This window comes from Pollicipes pollicipes, unplaced genomic scaffold, assembly GCF_011947565.3.
Source record: "Pollicipes pollicipes isolate AB1234 unplaced genomic scaffold, Ppol_2.1 Scaffold_4295;HRSCAF=5057_pilon_pilon_pilon, whole genome shotgun sequence".
In the NCBI taxonomy this organism is placed as follows: domain Eukaryota; kingdom Metazoa; phylum Arthropoda; class Thecostraca; order Pollicipedomorpha; family Pollicipedidae; genus Pollicipes; species Pollicipes pollicipes.
This window is the reverse complement of record NW_023596461.1, coordinates 28,158,877-28,180,117: the sequence shown is the minus strand read 5'-3', so window position 1 is coordinate 28,180,117 and position 21,241 is coordinate 28,158,877. Positions and strand designations below refer to the sequence as shown.

General features: G+C 53.8%; 1 protein-coding gene across 1 annotated transcript; it reads right to left on the bottom strand.

Annotated features, from left to right (window-relative positions):
• Nucleotides 1-776: 776 nt before the first annotated feature.
• On the bottom strand, nucleotides 777-16,418 carry LOC119097384 (tyrosine-protein kinase RYK-like). The gene is made up of 5 exons (XM_037220429.1): nucleotides 16,393-16,418; nucleotides 9,243-9,684; nucleotides 8,678-8,690; nucleotides 6,947-7,374; nucleotides 777-794 (listed from the first exon to the last, which is right to left on the bottom strand). The coding sequence occupies exons 1-5, from the start codon at nucleotides 16,416-16,418 to the stop codon at nucleotides 777-779; spliced, it is 927 nt and encodes a 308-aa protein (XP_037076324.1).
• Between the last annotated feature and the right edge of the window lie 4,823 nt (nucleotides 16,419-21,241).

Here is a 21,241-nt window from a genome sequence, read left to right as displayed (position 1 = left end):
TGGCCTGTGACCAGGTCCCAGTGGAAGAACTTGCTGGCCATGTGCACAAAGCGTTCCAAAATGGCACTGGTTGCAAGCTTGGCACGGCCAATAGGCAGAGAGAACACCGATCGGTGCGAAGTGTATGTTGCTACAGGCAACACAATGCTCGCGCGGGCTATTATATTAAGAGGCTACAATACAGAGACAAGCATAATTCAACACTGAAGAGGCTTCAATAATCATATTTGGCAGCTGCGAAAACCATAAAATACAGCCAAATGTTGGCTAAACGTTTTGTTATAGAACAGCCAGGCTTCCCAGCTGCTTAAAGCCATGCCGAAGCAAGGCAAAACTACCTGCCTCATGTTATAAGATGATCAGGGCACGATACTGTCTGGCAATGCCACCAACAGCGGCAGAGCATAGCTTCATCAATCACCGCCGTACCGTGGCATTATGTCACGCCACGTCACGACATCACGGTGGTGATGCCGCCCAGCCCCGCGTGCCGTGCAGGCCGGCGAGCGGGCCACCGCACGTCAGGGGCCCGTGTCAGCGCGAACCCGCCGCTGGCGGAGCCTGCACGTCAGGGGCCCGTGTCAGAGCACGAGCTCGCCGCTGGCGGAGCCTGCACGCCAGGGGCCCGTGTCAGAGCACGAACCCGCCGCTGGCGGAACCTGTACGTCAGGGGCCCGTGTCAGCGCGAACCCGCCGCTCGCGCAGCCTGCACGCCAGGAGCCCGTGTCAGAGCACGAATCCGCCGCTGGCGGAGCCTGCGAGCGGGGTTTCCACGGTCAGTGGCCGGACCGCGCCTGCAACAGGGGCCCAGGTCAGAGCGAAGGGGTTCGTGAGCGAGTTGGGCTCAGGCAGCGGCCGCGGCCACTGGCACAGGACAGAGGCGGACGTGGACCGCCGGCACTGGCGCGCTCGGAGCTGCACTTAACTTGCACTGCCGGAGGTGAGCTCACCCACTGACAGAGGCGTGCCATGTCACTGACAGAGGCGCGTCTCGGTCCCTGACAGCCGGCGCACGGGGACTCGGCCGAGTGCGCCGCATCACTCGGCGACTCCCTCTCCCGCCAGCCGCTGACCGGGTCAGCGGCCCGCGGCAGGAAGCTTCCGGTGTCCAGCGGCTGGGGAGCCGTCGTAGGCTGGTCTCACAGCTGATTGGTCTGTTTCAGAACAACTCCTGAGTGGAGGTGTGGATTTATAGCCGGGAAGTTTCTGTTTCGTGTTGTTTTTTTTCTGCTCTGCATCATCAGACAAAAAATAATCGATCCGCAAAAAGGCTGCACAATGCGGCCCTTCACGGCCGAAGTGTGGATAAAACACCCCTGAAACTCCTGCGACTTGTGAATTAGCCCACGCTTGACATCATCTAGCTTATTTATTCCTTTCGTGAAGATCTTACCGAATTTCATGGAGCAAAATCCCATTGTCCCTCGCAAAAAGTCCAGCTGCACATCCACTTGGGTGGCGGGGGCGGCACGGGGGTGAGGGGGGGGGAGGGGAGGGGTCCCGACAGGGCGTAAGATTGCGAATAATCCGTCATCCTCCGCTGACAGGACGTGCTGGGAGGCGAGCCCCGGCTAGACGACGCCTCATACCGCCTGCAGACTGGGAGATGGACGCAGCGGCATTCGGCGGACGCGGTCGCAGGTGGTGCGATGTTTATACGGAGGGAAAGGGCGGTGAAGCAGGTCTTTGAAATTCCTTGTGACTCCCCCGCCGAATCTTATTCAGCCACGCCATTGTGGGGAACAAAACGGACCTGCTTCCCATTACAGCGCGCTCTGACCATCATGCCAGAGAAACAGCACAAAAGCCGAGGCTATCCCTTGCGCATCGCCTTTGGATTCGCACAGTTCCAGAAAGAGTTATTCCCGCTGCTTTCCTGTCGTAGTCCGCTCTTTTATTTCATAGGCACTTTCTCCACGCTCAACAATGACACTTGGCCAGGAAATTCCACCCATCTCAAGCCGATGCCCTTGGAGACAAAGCCAGACTGAGACAGACTACCGTTGCTGATGGCAAGCTGGGCCTCCCCGACGAACCGGCGGACTTCACTAACCGACCAACCGTATCCAGCGGCGGGTACCAAGGTTGTTACCCGGCTCCGTTTGGCGTGCGTTGTCTCAGCATAGAAAACCTAGGCCGCGCCCCAGCGCGTCCGGCTATGTCATCGTTTTGCCGATGTGGGTGGAGTAAATGGAAGTGATACCGCATGTTTTTTTTTCGCGGACGTTTAGACAGGGTTAAGTTGTTGGGTTAAAAATCCAAAAATCCAAATCTCCGGGTGGCGCCTGCCATCGCCCGCGACTCTCAGCAGACCAGACGCTGATGAAGGGTGCAGACGGGAGAGACGGGAGCGGTCGGCGCTGCGCCCGCCTCGTCACCGGCCGAGACTCTCAGCGGACCAGACGCTGATGAAGGGTGCAGACGGGAGAGACGGGAGCGGTCGGCGCTCAACCCCTCGTCACCGGCCGCGACTCTCAGCAGACCAGACGCTGTTGAAGGGTGCAGACGGGAGAGACGGGAGCGGTCGGCGCTCAACCCCTCGTCACCGGCCGCGACTCTCAGCAGACCAGACGCTGTTGAAGGGTGCAGATGGGAGAGACGGGAGCGGTCGGCGCTCAACCCCTCGTCACCGGCCGCGACTCTCAGCAGACCAGACGCTGGTGAAGGGTGCAGACGGGAGAGACGGGAGCGGTCGGCGCTGCGCCCGCCTCGTCACCGGCCGCGACTCTCAGCAGACCAGACGCTGTTGAAGGGTGCAGACGGGAGAGACGGGAGCGGTCGGCGCTCAACCCCTCGTCACCGGCCGCGACTCTCAGCAGACCAGACGCTGTTGAAGGGTGCAGACGGGAGAGACGGGAGCGGTCGGCGCTCAAGCCCTCGTCACCGGCCGCGACTCTCAGCAGACCAGACGCTGATGAAGGGTGCAGACGGGAGAGACGGGAGCGGTCGGCGCTGCGCCCGCCTCGTCACCGGCCGCGACTCTCAGCAGACTAGACGTTGGTGAAGGGTGCAGACGGGACAGACGGGGGCGGTCGACGCTCAACCTCTCGTCACCGGCCGCGCGTTATTTGTTAGCACCGCGACCGTTGTGGCAGCGGGACTCTGTGAACGGGCGGGTCCGTGCATCCAGGCGCAGCGCGGCCGGCGACGCCTCGACCCGCTCAGCTGCTGCGTGCTGCATCACGCCAGATTTATGGGAGGTAGGGCAGCGAAAAATTCTCACCAACATGGCCTAACGGGAACGCGTGTGCAGGGAGATTTGTTGGTAACCAGAAACATTCATCATCAAACCGATCTGTTGCAAACCGTACATGCGCCCGTCAAAACGGCACTCATGCCGCCCCACTTCCCCCGCCGCCGGTCGTCAATTGGGTACGCCCGTGCAGCGGAGCATAGACGCCATGGTCAGATGAGCAGCGCCGCGGCCCCCCACCCATGTGGTCCTCGTTCATCAGCTGGTGGCCGCCGCCGCCGAGGCGACGGCCGTGACCATGATCGGACAGCGTGACCACCGCTAGGCCACCGTGACTGTGAGGTGGCCGACCCAGACGGCGCAGACACCTCCCTCTCCGGGGGACCTCCCAGCCGGCTGTCGGCGGCGGCGGCTGGCGCTGGCGGCCGGCGCGGCGGCCGAGTGAAGCCAGCCGTGAGGCGGCGGCCACACCGCCACCGGGGGAGGGGAGGGGAGGAGCACCACCCGGGAGCAGTGGAGAGCAAGCGGAGGAAGCGGTGATCATGACATAGGCAGATGAGAGAGTAGCGAGAGAAGCTGAAAGCGACCGCATATATCTTGCGACATGATTTGGGTGAAAGCTGCAGCATGGCCAGCGAATCATTTATGATCTTACCTTGTCGTTGACGTTTCGCAGTCGGTTGACTTGGGTTAAGGCTCATAGAGCTCATCCAACTTACGCAGATCATCATGAGCTAGCTATGAGCTCGCGGTATGAGATAGCAAATGAGATAATGATGCAGTCATCCTGCATTAACCGCGAACCCCGTCCACCGGCCGCAGCGGAGGCGGGCCTATGTGGGGGTCCAGCGGCCGGGTCTCGGGTGGTGCGGCTCCCGACCGGGCTCCGGTGGCGGATGGCTGCAGCAAATCACCGGTCTGGCTGGACGGGCCAGAATGCCGGATGCTGTGTGAGAGAGATGAGCGGGCGGATGTTTTCGCAAAGCAACTCCGTCACATCACCAGCCTCCACAGAAGCTCGCCTTCCTGTCCAGTCTAGTTTACGAACGGATCTATTTCAGAGGCGCACAGCCTCCTCATCAGTTCACCACGCTCGTTCTGGCGAAGTGACGCAGCTTGTGGCGCTCTGTACGGACGGATGTGCAATGTCCGGATCTCCGTGGCAGAGAGGAGTGCCCCGGTGCCGGACGGGGCTCGCTCCAGCTGCCAGCCCCACAGGCGCGACTGTCGTCTGCAGCCTCGGGCCCATTACCGGGCGCCGGCGGAATTAGGCCAAATTGGACGGGAGGGCGGGTGATGACGCGCGGCGGCTCCACAGGGTCGCGGTCGCTAAATTATCCGGCGACGGCGCCGCCGGCCGCCTTTTTCGGCCGCGGCTAACTATATAGCGGCCCTGAATGGGCTGCAGCCAGCTGTGCGGCCGCACGGAATGGTCCAGGGAATGCGGACGGTGGCGTGGTAGCATACCATCGAGGCAGGGGTGTGGAACATCACAAACACATCTTGGATGGCAATGCAATCTGCCCTGATAGCCATAATCGAGCTAGCCGGAGCATCTTACATCGGAGCGAATGGGAATGCCGTGTTCTCAAAGCTTAAATGAAAACAAAACAACAAACACTTCTTTAAGCTGCATTTTGCGGCTTGCCACGTGACTCTCAGATCGGAAATCGTGGTGACAACTCACCACGCGTAAATGCGCTACGCTGGCAGTGAGCCACGCAAAATTTTCCGGCACATTTCCACCCTGTTCTAGACCCGCCTCATGACATCCTCCGACTTTCACCGACTCTGCCAGCGGTCCACCACCCGTCTCCTTAACGTGATTGTCTCTCTCCCCATCAGCACTCCTCTCTAACAGCCATAGGAACGACCTCATCCAGCAACAGACGGCATTCGCCGGGCAGGTCGTCAGGCGGCGCCGGGGCAGTGAGCGCCGAGCAGCGACGGCCAGAAGCTGGACGACCACGCCAGCGATCCGATGGGACCGCTCACAGCGTGCGCATTGTTGTAATCTGACGCGCGGCGCATTCAGTGGATGTCACGATTTGTCAGCGCCTGAAAGCGCGGACAGCGGCCGCGGGCTCTGCTGGGATCTGGACGCGGGCGATGGTTTAGCGTTCCATACCCTTTCGTTCTTTCGGAATGACTAGGAAAATGAGCGAAGGGTTATAGCTGTAGTTCACAGCTTACTACAAGTTGTTTGGCAAGACGGCGTTCACATTGATATAAAATATCGATTCAGGAAAGAGGCATAATTCCGAGATCAAATGTATTGTTCTCAGACAATGCTTACCTTTGGGTGCACCCCTGAAGACCAGTCAGCAGCACAGTGTAGCGTACATCTGGCCAGCCCCTACAGTCGGACTGTTGCATGCAGGAGCGGAGGACGGCGGATGGTGCCCGCTCCTCCCCAGCCATCCACAGCACGGGCTTTTTTGTTGTTCATTGGTGTTTTCGGGCGCGCCCACTGCAGTGGTCATTTTGCGCCCACCGCAGCACGGGCAGCATGATCTTGTATCGCAGGCCGTAAAACTTCAGCGCCCTCGAGCAGGATCGACACACGCGCACATATACACACACACACACACACACACACACACACACACACACACACCACACACACACACACACACACACACACACACACACACACACACACACACGCACGTACGCCTGCGCAACGTTGAGATACAGTGCGGCTTTCAACGGCCTCCTTAGCAAGAAAGACGAAAGCCAAAGGACGGTGACGCGCGCGTGTGTTAGTCAGTGCCAGCAATCTGCATCCTCCGTGTAGTGAGCCGCCGTTACTCGAACATTGGCGGAGCCAACCATTGAGGAGCAGGCTCTCAGCTGATCCCATCATACATCCATCATGTGTGCTTAAATCTCCATTGTAGGAACCCTGCATGTTCACGCCATTTTGACAAGTGTTCGTAAGGCATTACAGGAATCAGTAGTGCAATCGTTATGAATAAATGATTTATGACAATTAAATGACGTGATGTTTATCTTAAAAATGAGGCTATATGTCATGCCCATCTGGTGTCAAGAGTTACACGAGCTTAGTTTGATTCAGTGACTATACCTTGGAATAAAACCATGCTTGTTTGATGAATAGCAAAGCAACGCGATAAACAACAACATAAGTTGGGATGATTCTGCAAGGCGCGGTGATTTAAAAGACGATTCCAGCCTGACTTAATGAGGCATTCCTCTCAGCGGTGTCCCGGCGGACGAGTGGTTTGCAGCAGGGAGGGATCCTAAATTGACGACGTCTGTACTCCGGGAGTCCATGTGCCACTGTTCGCTATCTCGACGAGGGCTCGTGACTCTGTGTGACAGCTAACGACGCCTGGAGCTTTGTCAAACGACCACGCCGCAACTCTGGTATCCAGCCAACGACCTGTTTCTGTTACGATGACGAGACTCTGTTGTCATGGACTGATGCTGTTTTGATGACAGCTGCTCCATGATCAGACCGGAGACGGCTTTGATGATGGATGATTCGTTTCACCGACCTGTGACGGCTTCGGTGATGAGTCGCCTCTTTAAATGACCTGTGACGATTCTGATGGTGGGAGATGGGACTCCGATACTGGGACCTACCTGACGATGGGTCTCCTCCACGATACTGGGACCTACCTGACGACGGGTCTCCTCCACGATACTGGGACCTACCTGACGACAGGTCTCCTCCACGATACTGGGACCTACCTGACGATGGGTCTCCTCCACGATACTGGGACCTACCTGACGATGGGTCTCCTCCACGCACCGACCTGTGCTGACTTGAATAAGGAATGCTCGCTTTAGCTGCCCCATCAGATATTTGATGATGCGCCTCTTCTTCTCGCCGGCGTCAGAGTCGGCCATCCAGCCGGTGGCAATCCGGCCGAAGGTACCCTCCTCCAGCACCGTATCCAGCTCGACGCGTCGCCGGTCCACCATCAGCTCCGAGACGCGCTCGCCCACGTCCCGCACCCTGTGGCCGAAGCTGTGGCCCACGCTCGGCTGGCCAGAGCTCTGGCCAGAGCTGTGGCTCAGGCCCTGGCTCACGCTGTGACTCAGCGTCTGGACGAAGCCGGCCGCGCCGCCGCGCGAGCCCAGGCTGTGGCTGTGACCTATGGTCTGACCCAGCGGCGTGGTCACCGCCTTCTGGCTGGTGTACGACGAGTGTGCTGAAACAAAACAAAACCTTACAAAGCACTTAAGTAACCCTGAGCAAGCCCTCGATTTCATCCAGCTTTGCATATTGGATATGCATATATATATATATATATATATATATATATATATATATATATATATACATATATGATAACGCATGTAAAAGCTCATGAACGATATGAGTGGGCAAGTACCACAAGCACCAAAATTTGTCGAGGCTATCATGTTTTACCTACCAGATGCAAGCTCTCAAAACCACAAGAAACCAGCAAGAAAGCCACAAGAAGAATTGTGGACTCCTCCCAAATTCCGATTTGAACTGCCATGCAGTGGTATTGCTAGTAGTGGGTGGTGGTAGTGGTAGCAATTGCAACTGTCTGGTTGGTCGTGTCATCACTTGGATGTCTTGTGTGTTGGTAGACCATACTAGATGCATTTCCCGAATTGGAGCCGTTTTGCTTGTCAGTTACCCTCAGGGCGCATTGAACAAGCGTGGTGACTGCTAAGCACAAAGTCAGCTGAGCAAGCCTCTTGAGCTTTTTCTATGAGTGGCTTTAGGTACTCATTATACCTCAAAATGTTTTATTAAGTTAAATCGGTTGCCGCAAGCAGGGACAAAGCATCCCCCGGTCTCTTCCACCTCGACACAAAGGAGCCATTTTAGAGAATATTCCGCGCAAAAATACTGTGCCAAAAGATAGGCAAAGCGTCCAAGACAAACGATGACAGCGTCAGTCGAGCGTGCGGCCAATACCGGCGGCGGAGCGTGTCTCTCCGGCTGTTTCCGTCAGATTAAGCCGCGCAATGTCGTGTGTGGCGCGTGCGACAGGCCGATAAAGCCACACTGCGGAGCCGTCGACGCCGGGCTGGACGCGTCGCTCCCGAACGCGACAATGGCCGCCGCATTTGAGCATGGTTTGAAGCTGATTCACGGCCGCGAGCCCGCTGCGCGCACCCGCACGAGGAATCGACCGAGGCGCTATCCAGTTTGACAAAACCGGCAATAGATGGCGTTGGGACTGCGTGACGGGAAGGAGCAAGATGTTTTGAAACCAACGGTGCGCCTGTTTGGGCCGCGAGCGTTGGTGATCAGAGGAACGATAGAAGGAAGGATCGTGCGAGAGATAATCCGAGCAAATGGACAGGCACTCTGCGTTCCCTACATACCCATAGACCAGCCACATGTTTGCCATGGCCATACACGTTATGGTGAAAGGAAAAACCAGGAAAAGAGAGCATCTTCCGGGTCATCTGCCAATTTTCTTCTCGCTTTCGCTTCATCCTGAATCTTGGAGGTGCCCCGTTTATCCGCACCAGGCCACATGCGCTAGCCATGAGCGGGCGTAAGCGTCCCGGGCTGGGGCCCGTCCGAACGCCGAGCTGATACCCCAAATAGGAGTCCCAGTGCGGGTTAAGAGGCCTCGATTGGGAATCCCCGGTTGTGTGGAGTTCGTCCCACCATCAACCAGTTCCCTTCACCCCATAGCCTTGAGTTCGTTATTACTATTTCGAAAGGGCTCTAACACAAACCAACCAAGCCGAATGTAATTTACTTGTGGTCATAAGCACAGCCTGAACGTGGAATGCTGTCCATATAACTAATGTGTGCTCAAAAACGTCGCTTTATCAGTATCTCCTGATGCACTGAAGGTCGAGGTGAAGGTGCAGGTGAAGGATGCACTCAGCGCAAGAACTCTAAAAATATAATCCAGAAAACCAGCAGCTGAAGTCACTTAGGTGGCCTTGAAAGGGTTTTTCACGTGGTCAAAGGTTTAGCCACTGCAGCCACCTGAGCCACCTACAGAATCACTTCGCATTTGACCTTTCTCCGTGTTACATTTGATCCAAAATAGTATATAAAGTTCGTAGAGGGAACCACGGCCAGCATGATCATGATGACCAGTATGACGCCGCACGAGCTGCCGACGGCCATGTACAGCACGCCAGAGGAGGGCGTCTCGTCGTCGGCCGGCGGGTCGCCCAGCCGGGTGGGGCCGGCTGCGTCCTCCAGCATCACGTCACCGCCGCCGAGCGGCGCTACCGTCGGCGTGACCTTCGCGCGGCAGACGCGCCCGCGGCGGAACACCAGCAGGGTGTTGGTCTTCTTGCGCCGGAGCGGCAGCTGCCTGGGCAGCAGCAGGCTGATCTTGAGCCGGACGTCCGTCTCGGCGGTGACGCCAGGCCGACAGGGCAGGTGCACGGTGAAGAGCTGGTGGTCCTTGGGCACCAACCCGCTGGATGGAATGTTCAGCGACGGGCGGTCCAGCACCGACGGGTGGGCCACTTCCAGTGAAATGTCGTCCAGCCCCTTGAAGAGCGCCCTTCATTGAGACATGTCAGGCCTAAATGTCACCGAACACCGATCCCTCTTATCCGTTAAGTTCAATTGGGCACTCCGGCAATAACAAATTACCTGGACAAGGGAAGATGCCATTATTTTCCGTAATGCTCAATGAACGGGGGACACTACGGTTATCAGACTCGGTGCTCCTCCAAGTCATCCCAAAACACAAACGTTTTGCTCTGCCGTGTGTGTGCGCGTCTGCTCAAATAAGCCGCCTACTCGAAGCAGGCTCCTGACCTGGCCGATACGTGCCACCTCAGCGATCCGCTGCTGACAACTCAACAATAACACGGCGCAGCGAGGACGAAGAGCGACGCAGAACGAACTGCGAAGCGAGGGGCGGGGAGAACTAGCGGGGGGGGGGGGGGGGGGGAGGCAAGGGCGTCAGCGGTGCGTCCCTGTCCAATCAGCCGGCGCGTCCGGTGAATGCAGCACATAACAATAACACCTCCGGTGGCAACTAGCCCTTTGAGTCCGAATGCCGCGCACAAAGGCTGATAATCACTGGGAACGGGGGCTGACAACTGGCCAGTCTCAACAGCACACGGGGATGATTCTGGCGTGTCGGAGCCGCGCCTTGTGCGCTTCAGTCGGGACCAACTTGTTCGGAAGCGGTCGTAACAACACAAGCTCAACGAGAAAGACATTCAAAATAGCTTAGTTCGTACAACAAGCGCAAATTGTTATCACAGGCCATGGTTTTCAGCTTAACCACTGAAAAGGTCTTCGTCGGCCACCATTGTAGGCACCACAAGACATTCATGGAAGCATTGCCGCAAGTTCACATCGATTAGTCCACCAGAGGGACGACGATTCTCCAGCGTGCACGGAGGTGGCGCGTGGCGGCTACACCCTGGGGGCCGGGCCGACGACATGTGTCCCCAGGCCCGGGTCACGCCGCGCACAAAGACACAATCATTGGCCGATTAATGGCCCCTGACGCGATCCATCAGCGCCGTCGAAATTGCGCTCTCAGCGACACTCGAGCGAATGAATTCAGGGTAAATAGAGCTGTTTTGCCGGCGTCCAGGCCCGCCCGGCGGGGGGCCGCCCCGTTTTCATACCGTTTAGTCGTTAACCGCAGGGGTCGGGCCCCACGTATTAACGGCGGGCCGTTCCTTCAGAGCGCGTCTAGCCCGAATTCCATTCACGCTGGGCCCAGGCGAACCCAGTTGAATAAGCAAATCTGTCTGATAATGCGGGCTCGGACGGGGGACGGGGAAGGGCAGTGTGTATGTGTGTGTGTGGGGGGGAGGGGTAAGGGGGGGGGGGGGTGACGCGGCTCCCTGCTGGACAGGCCTGTCAGCTGGCGCTTTCCGACCGACTCGGGTAACGCAAGCCAATCCATGCTGAATACCGCGTTATGAACACATCGATCTGATCCAGGCACAACCATGGAATAGTGCGATGAAAGACTTCGTCACGGTGTGCCATAGTAAAACCTTTATCTTCGTGCACGCAACGTGTTACTGTAGCTTTCAGCACGTGAAGTACTAACGTCGCAGAACTGAAGTGCAGCCAAGAACTGTTAAAGTGAAGGGAGCAACCATTCTAAACTTGCATGTTTGCAAGTCTAGACCTTGCTTTATTTTCGCATCCAGGCCTTTGCGCTCCGCTCGTACGTGAAAATTTGAGCCAACGCATGGACTGTAACTGATGAGTGAGGCAAACATGCATCACAGTAACATCAGAACAACATAATATCATACTCCATAAGTTTGAGCCTCAGGTTATAGCGCGTTGGTTTTTCATTCATAGCATGCAGCTGATTATAAAAGGAACACAACATTAAAAGACACCAGGTGAAATTGTACGGCTCCCATTGACAATCCGACCTCATGCGTTATGATAATCTGTATTGAAAGCTGTGCTTACTTTTATTTAGCTCCACCACAGCATTTCGTCGGATGCCATCGCGGAATGATAGCACCTTCGAAACGCTTACTATGTGGCTGGCACTCGTGAATAAGTGAAGTATATATGTATGAATCCTGTTCAAAACAAACAAGCTCATGCCCAAGTGATGGCGGATCAGAAACCTCATAAGTTAATGGAGAATATCTGTTAAGACCTGACTTATAGTAAGAGCAAACCCCATACATCAGGTAGCTGAGACATGCGCTCTGCAAGGTGCACGCCTCAGGATGCACCACACAACCACTCCAGCTACGTCTACCACCGGCACATTCCCTGGAGATGCACCCCCTTTTGCGCAGCTTTTTCCCATCCATTCTGAATGCGTTCCGGCCCCATCCAGCACACAATGGGAGGCGATTGATCATCCATCACGTCCAACCGCCGCTGTCCAGGGGATTTAATTGCGCACGAGCAGGGGCAAACTAGCCCATCGCCGGCTGCCAAGAGATGTTGGATGACTCTCCGACAGGTCCGGTCTGGCTTCTGGAACCGCCTGACTTCGAATGCTTCTCGTATGGCAAATGCGGATAAGATGATGAGACCTAGCTTCCATTCGAAAAAGCTTCCCCTTGGTGGGCGGTGTATTATGAAAAAAAACATTTGCGCGTGCCTTACCGGCACAGCACACAAACAAAGAAGCGGCATTTTCGAGCAGTTTGTGTCCACCGCACTCATCAATTTGACTGAGGACATCGTCATAGGCTGTCTGGAATGTTATTTTGCTGGTCGTACGTAATCCCCGAGGCCACGGTGTCTTTCATGCCATGATTGGGAAGAGTGCCGCTTCTTCATTGACCGCTGCTTGGGAAGGTAATAGAGAGGAGCGAAAGGTGGACATCAAACATTTCAGAAGAGGGTGGTGTGAGAAAATTGTGTCGGAACAATAACCAATGAAAATGGTAACAATTGTAATTGCAGTAAAGGCATTCTCTTGTACTTCAGAACGGGTGTTATCGTCCAACAATCCATGCCTATACATCCCTAGCTGCCGGGGTGTCAATGCACTATTTCATATCGCGTAGCAATTCACACAGTTTTCCTAACTATGCAAGTTTGAAAAGGTGACTCAAAATGGAGCTTATGAGTTCGTGTTGAGAAACAGTGCCAAAATTCAAAAGGCGATAGCCAGTTGATGCACGGGGCAACGCATTCAAACGTTCGGTTGACTTCAAAACAAGTGCAGCCGACTTATCAGTTTACGTGAACCACGCGTGCAAAATGATCACATGTGAAAGCCTCACAGAATTTGCATGCATATGAGCGTATGATATGAGAGTGTCTGAGTGGCGAAAGCACATGCAACCAGCGTCCTTTGCGGTTGGCATGGCAGTATAAAGTGGCAATGGGAAAATGTTTACAAGGGAATTGCTAACTGGCTGTCAATGAAATAAAGCATAAGCCATGTCACAGCTGGTATGATGAATTGCGGATGCTGTGTAGAACCATACATTTCTAGGTATGGCAAATCGATCATTAATCATCTGAGCCGTAGGCAAACGTATACAGTTTTCCAGAACAGACTCGGCGAGCTGGAGGTCATAAATAAACATTGGTCTTGTTGGAAATGTTAGATGTTTGTGCCTCGCAAAACAGTCTTGGACAACCGGTATCAAAGCATTGGTACGGCGGAAAAGGCTGGATGTCACCCAGGAGAATCCCATCAAGTTATATGACATGGCACTTCTAGACAACTGGCCTGTTTTCGTCGCCCAGGTGTTTTGTTTTTCAATTCAGAGGACATTTTTGGGCGCAGGAGCCGGTTTTGGGGACTCGGTAGCCCGTCTCATGTTTTAGAACCTGTGTAGACGGCTCAATTTTCGCCCCGATCCACCATTTCCAAGCGCGAAGTGATGGAATAAGGGATTTGACCCCCTGCCGTTTCCAAATTAGGAATGATAGAGCCTCGCGGAAAATCAGTAGACTAGCTTGAACGAGATTTTGCGATAAGTGATGAGCATCATGTTGCTGGCAGAATGATTCAACCACTGGACCAAAGCTGAGGTCTTCGCGAAAATCGTCCATCACAGCTTTGCATGCCAATATTTACGGTGGGGTGCCGGTACTGTAGTGGTTAACGCGTCTGCGTTCACCACTGTTCTTCTGGGAAACCAGAAATACAGGGTTCGCTTCCACGCAGTGCCCGCTCTTCCTGCCAAGGTGAGAGGCGGGCGACGCCATATAGCTGCAGCAGCTGGGGAGAGCGTCGTGAAGCCCCAATGACGCGCACACACGCATGCATCTTGCGCAAATTTGGGCATAGCTTAATTTTGATTGTATTGAAATGCAGTTTTGTGTATTTTAGCCATGTTTTATGATAAATTACTTAATGTTAGTGATGACGACATTGCAACATTGTCATCCCCGCTGCCCACGATTGGCGGAATCTTCGGCAGCCGTCCGCCATCCGCGTCGGTCGTAGATCGCAGTGTAGTGCTCCTAAAAACCTCGCTTCTCAGACACCAGAAAAGCTAGAAACACGTTTTGGGTCAAAGGATGCGCAACGAAAGCCTCACCTGCTGAAAATCTGTGGCATAAATACACGACATGCCGGAAAACACCCTCAGAAGGCCTTAGGGGGTCGCATAGACGCTTCCCCGTACAATGAAGAAGATTACACCGCTAACAAACACTCAGAGGCCTCACCATCTCTATGAGGAGGACATGCCCCTCCCCATCCCGTGACTACATTAGCCCAATGGTACGGCTCAGATGTGTCCGGGCGCCCTCGCAAACGCGTGTGTAAAGCGAGCCATTCAGGCCTCTATCCCAGTCTCCAGACCGGAGCGCTACACACTCTAATGCTAGCCTCGACGGGCTATTCAGGCTATTTCGGTCTCTAGAGCGGCGCGGTCCAATGGAAACTCAGGATTGTGGATTTAATTCCATTGATCTTTAAGTTACAAACGAAACCGATTAAGCGTTGCTAGTTCAGGTGGTTTAACCAGATAACGGTCCAGGCATTGCTTGGCGTTCGATACTCAACACCGCCACCGAAGTGGACTAAGACGAAAACACGATCATTGTGAGCGCCTATGTTTTCTCCGCAGGGGCGAGGTGGGGGGCTCAGAGGCTTTTAGATCCCAGATATAAGATACACGGAATAAGACCAGCGCTCATCTTTGCCAAGCTTTGGGACCTCCAGTAGTTATATCTACTCCTTTCTACGGAGAGAGAGGTGTGTTGAAGGGTTTGGTCCTTGCCGACCATCGCTCCTCGTTTGTTGGTCCAGTAATTTGACAACGACTGGGCGATAAAACGATGACATCGGACCGTAGCTGGGACGAGCCTCAGGCAACACCAGGTCGCCAATATTTTCAGCGGAGGGTTCTCATTTGTTTGCCCGAAGAATATTCTGATGGCAGATGGAAGCGTCCAGGACAACATATTCATCCATCGTTGACTACTCCCATGGGTGTCTTAAACACAAATCTTATTCCATCTGCCTACAGCCGACCCTCTGTGTCCGCTAGGCCACGGAGACGAACAAGTCTTAGTGAATGTTCACGACGGCCACGCAGTCCTCTCACGTCTATTTCGTGTGCAGGTGAGGCGAAGGTCAGATTTGTTTTGCGGCTTCGCTCTTGAGCAGTTCATTGTAAAGCTGTTGGTGTTCGAAAATCTGAAACGCTCGGTACTCATACGAATATAATCAATCGATGGTAATATCATTGTTGAATGGGGTGACGTAGAAAGTAATGTTGAAAAGAACCTAAATGGTACATGGTGTTTCGTACATTTTCAAGCCCATGCAAATCCATAAATGACTTTAAAAAAGCTATCGAAAACCGACTATATATATTGCTGACGTCCAAGATGTCTTGGGAGTTGGATATCTCCACGGCTACGGTTTCCGTCAGCAAGTTCTGTTTGATTACCCAATACTTTCCAGACCATACCTTCGCAATGACCGGAATCCATCTCAGCAGCTGCCACAGCGCAAGCAATAAACGAAAAGAGTCGTCCGTACGGCGGCTGGGGAAGGGAAAAAAGACTGGTGCTGGCTGGTAGAGTACGGTCGTCTGACTTTGCCGTTATGCTCTCATCTGTATTTGAAATGCAGTAAGTATCTCAGTGGTACCGTTTCTTTTAATCTTACCACTTTCAGGTCTTACACCAGATACTATCAGATTGGACGTCAGACAGGGCTGCCAAATCTGACGTTAGACCGATATGACAGACCCATTCAGTTTTGACGTGAGACTGTGCGTGCAGGTCGTGTATCAGGCTTTGCCTATCAGATGCTGGATAGGCACACAGAGCTGCCAGATTGGGCCTTTGAGGAGGCCGTCTGATCAGGCGTGGGGAGGCAGCCAAATCACGCATTTGATTGATTCATTAGCTGATTTTGATTGATTGATTGATTGACTTGATTCGTTCATTCGTCGATTTATTTATTGACGTATTCGTTGATTCATGCCATTGACACCATCAGGCATTGCATTGGTGCTCAAATGGATGACATGTGTGTATGACCCAGTGATACCTGTCGGAGACCAATAATTTGATAAACCAAAAACCGCTGCAGACTAATTCGGTTTTCAGTCGATCCGTGCAGTGGTGACCGTGTCATTTTACTGTCAGCGAGTTTCGAATATGTTGGATTGTAATGCGTTACCTTTTGCTGGGATAGTATGAATGGATCAGCAATAATCGGCAACTTTTCAGTTGCACTCATGTGCTTGAATGCCTTAAGAACATGCTTTAAGCAAGTGGCTGGTGGCTAACCAGATCGAGGGAAATCGAACAGTGTGACATGGCGCATACCCACAAATTGTAGTCCGAGCTCAGACGCATCGTGAATTAACAGCCAGCTCAGCTCTATGCGCTTTACCAATAAAGAACACAGTACGGAGTGAGTGTTGCATGAGGTCAAAGACGCTGTGCAGGTCATTCACATCTTAGGTCCTAGGGAAATGATTACTGTCAAGCTTTCCTCCCACAGAGCGGAATCTGGCAGCGGTTATTATGATTTAAGAGTGCCTCGGACGCTCTCGACAAATGTTGCTGTTCACTTGGTACCGGCCAGACTCTGCCCAGCTCAGTGGTGGCCGACTGCTCCGTACATGGCCAAACTGTGCCCAGCTCAGTGGTGGCCGACTGCTCCGTACATGGCCAAACTGTGCCCAGCTCAGTGGTGGCCGACTGCTCCGTACATGGCCAGACTCTGCCCAGCTCAGTGGTGGCCGACTGCTCCGTACATGGCCAAACTGTGCCCAGCTCAGTGGTGGCCGACTGCTCCGTACATGGCCAGACTATACTCAACTCAGTGGTGGCAGGCTGTTCGGTACACGGCCAGACTGCCCAACTCAGTCGTGGGCGGCTGGTCGATACATGTTCAGAATCTGCTCATCTCACGAGCGCGACCGGTTATACCAGCACAGAAGCACCTGATCTCTACCGCTTCTCTTCGGCAATCGGACTCTGGCTTCAGCTGTCGGTCAGGTCAGCCCAACCTTGCGCTCGTCCTGTTCTGCAAAGCGCGGTCCGTGCGAGGGAGATGCAGATGGGATGCTAAGTCGGCAATGATTCTGTCTGCCGAGCTGCGCTGGCAGAGAGCGATTTCCCACGTTATCTGGCGGATAGATGTCTTTACAAAGATGCAAGCTGTCGACGGGTGACCGTTGACATTCGGTGATGCCAGGATAGGCAGGCTAACGGTAGGGATCAGGGTTAATTTGATGCGCCATTTCACGCTATATTTGTAATGACCTTTCCTTTTCTTCTCTTCATTTTCACCACGCTCACGTAAAGAGGAGCGAAAGGCTTCTTAGCCTGCATTGTTGGAATGCAGGAATGCGACCGCAATGGGAAGTTCGATATGTACCACTTCTAAGCTCCAATTCCCCATAAGGACTCTTCTGCGCAACACAACGCGGGCCACCCGTATCAACCACGAGTTTATCTGAAGCCGGATTAATGTAGCGGTTTTAATTTGATGTGTCCACCTCGTTCTGTATCGCGCCCAAATCGCAGCCACTATCTGAATGCACCCGAATTGTTATGGCACCTAAACAGTTGCCAACTATAACATGGCTGGAATGCGACAAAGTCGAGATCATGTTTGGCCAGAGGGTGGAAAAACACGACTGGTGGTGTTCTGTCCACTGCCCTGGAACCGTTCGGGTCCTCCCCGCCAACAACGAAAGGTAGGAATTTCTCTCGTTTCCCGAGAGAGACGCCTCTACTACTTCATTGAGGGCCACCAAGGGCCGACACGGGGTCTCGGGCTTCAAAGACAAACATCCCAGCGTCCTTGTGATGAAAAGAACCGGGCTGTCCCATCGTTAAAGGAGGGCCTGCGCAGCGGCAGTCTGTTCGCCGCCGCCCCGTTATCGACGGCCGCTCCTGACGCTCTCTGTGAGATCTCCATCAGTGACGGTAAATCAGGATGTCTTTAACTATTGCGCCGCTTATTTACACGGTCCCGACCTTTTCTCGGGGTCCCGTAAATCCTTCGGCGCCGGCGGCGGCAGAGCCCTGGAGAAAGCCGGCTGGTCCGCGACATCAGTCACCGGACACGGGAGGACAGTGGTCCTGTGAACGCTCAGTGGGCAGGACCCGCCTCCCGAAGTGACCTCTTTATCGGCCCCCTCCTCGGCTCGGCGGTGTGGAGCCATGACGGCCGCAGCGGCGTCAAATTCTTAACGCACGAGGAGTGGCGGCAGCTGTGGTAGCATTCCACGAATAAGCTATAGGATATTTTGTTTTTTAAGCAGCGATGTTATTTGGTTGACGTTCCAGAGAAGCGCTAATGCCATCCACGCATATCTATTTGCACAGTACGTACGAAAATGTGCTCCAATGATATAGAAGCTGTGTCAGGAATGTCCTCATTATTCCTCAGAAAAATGCATATTGCAGCAAGTCTTATCAGGTCGGTAGCAGCAAAATTACACAAAACTTGGATGAAGTGATGACATGTTTTCGTAACAGAAGCTCCTCTAGCAGGAGTTATAGTGACAAACATCGGACATTGAGTAATGTTAGCCGGAATGTCATCTCGTTTTATTCTCAGTTAACTCGTCGGCTTTCTTCAGGTTTATCTTACGTCGACCCGATGTCACTCGCTTCGTGATGAGCTTGTAGTTACCTAGCCGAAAACTGTTACAAATTTCGCCTCGTTCTCAAACATTTTGACACTGCACGATGGAGGAATCGCGCAGAAGAACTTCACTATCAGCTGAGACAACCCGTACTCGCGGGACTTCAGGATCCTGTATTGCTGTGGATCTTGAGCGGCAGACAAGCTGTGAAAAGCGGCAGAAGCGGACGAGCAGGCGGCAGACAAGCTGTGAAAAGCGGCAGAAGCGGACGAGCAGGCGGCAGACAAGCTGTGAAAAGCGGCAGAAGCGGACGAGCAGGCGGCAGACAAGCTGTGAAGAGCGGCAGAAGCGGACGAGCAGGCGGCAGACAAGCTGTGAAGAGCGGCAGAAGCGGACGAGCAGGCGGCGCTGACCGTTCACGTAGGAATTTCTGGCGTCGTCGAAAGTACGTGACCTTGACCCGCGGGGATGTCGCACAACGCAGTTAAGGGCCAGCAAAGATCTCTGCTGCCACGCAGCAAACGCTACAAGTGATAACGCGCTGGTCAGCACCATTGGTTCTGAATAGCGATGGGGTCATTCGGAGGGAGAGAGTTGTAATCTCAGGCGGTTGAAAGGTTTTGCGAGTGATTTCACGAATGGTTGACGCGTTCATCGCTGTCTGCTTCATGTCCCTCATTCAAGAGTGTCAAACACTTCCACCGAAAGCAGAGCTCATAAATAAGTTTCAGAACATTAATTCGTGGGGACATCTCGGTATGATCACTGAGGTCTATCTTTGGCGACAAGCTTTGCGCGCTTCCTAATGTTATCGCTCACTAAGTGCGTCGGAATGTGTGTTTTTCGTCGGGATCGGTATGAAGTTGTGTGTTTTTCGTCGGGATCGGTATGAAGTTGTCGGGCGTAAATCTGCCGTCAGGACGGGCCTGTCGGCGGTCGTGATGAACCGGCGCTTCGGCACTCTAACGACGCGCCAGGATGGCGGGGTGTGAACGAGCGGACGAGGCGGAGAGGAAGGCAGAGGGGAAGAGCCGACAACATACAGCTGAGCAGAACAGAACAGAAAAGAAGACAACAAGGCAAAGGAAAAACGGTCCAGAGGTGGAGCGATACACAAACTAGCATGCGCTGCATTACAGCATGATGTAGTAAAATTTATTGTCATTTCTCACCAGTCCTAATGAGGTGCTCTCAATGGTTTAAGCAAGGGCAGATGCATGCTTGAATTCCACAATGGAAATGGCCGGCTGCTGCATTCGGCACGGCAGCTTTATGGCGTCCCCTTGCCCGTCACCCAACGGTGGTCTGAGCTCAGCGAGTTACCAGGCACATACACAGTAGCACAAATAGTATATGCAGATAAAAAGGCTACCGATGAGTCAGAGCTGTGTTTGACGTATGTACCTGCTGCCGTGGCGACAGCTCCGAAGCTGGTCTAGCTTCTTGTCATCCACTGTTTTTGTTTCACTGAGCTCACGGATTTGCTGAGCTCACAAGGAGTACCAGAGGGGGCAGCACCGAGTCTATTTTGATGAATTATTTGTTATCAATAAAGTGTGGTTATTTAACAAAAGCATGGTGACTTAAATGCACGGGACTAAGCTTTATATTTGCTCTCTTATATTAAAGCTTATACTAAAGCTAATTTTGAAGCCAGACGCAGTCGCCGGCAGCCACATACTCCTACCAGCGGCTGGCGATGATTTCTGCCAACTGATAACGATGATGATGATCATACTATGATGACTACTGACGATTACTGGCGACGCCACTTGGCACAGATTGCTCACGATGACCATTGTGCTGTCTACCGACGAGGGGTGTCAGCTGACGTCATTGATGACTGAGGCTGGCACGTCGCTCCCTTCCAGCTGCAGCAAAGGGTCGACCCACACAGTCCAGGTGAAGGTAAAATCCGGGCTGGATACGGGTTGGCACAGGTGACGGATGGGTCAGACAAGTGTCTGGATTGGTGACAGCCAGGTTAGGCGTGTGTCTGGATACGTGACGGATGGGTCAAACGTGTGTCTGGATTGGTGACGGCCAGGTTAGGCGTGTGTCTGGATAGGTGACGGATAGGTCAGACGTGTGTCTGGATTGGTGATAGCCAGGTTAGGCGTGTGTCTGGATACGTGACGGATGGGTCAGACGTGTGTCTGGATTGGTGACGGCCAGGTTAGGCGTGTGTCTGGGTAGGTGACGGATGGGTCAGACGCGGGTCGGGAGAGGCGACGGATGACTCGGTTCGGTGACAGCCTGTGACGGATGCCTCCTAGTGCCGATAAGGTGCCGGACAGTCGGTGCCAGTGCGACAGATCCGCCGCATGCTTCAGGTACCGTCGCTCAGCCGGGGATCATGGCATGCGGTTATTGCTCCCAAGGAGTCGGACTACACGTTGTTCTCTGACCGTTTCTTCCCGGAGTTTTCATCTCTGGCCGGCCTTTCTGTTTGCCTTCCACCGGATGATTCTTCCTAAGCTATAGGTCAGCCAATATCAGTGAGCTTTTAGAATACACGCGGTTTAAACAGACCAAGAAGCTTGATGAATTCAAGGCAGTTTCGAGACGTCAAAT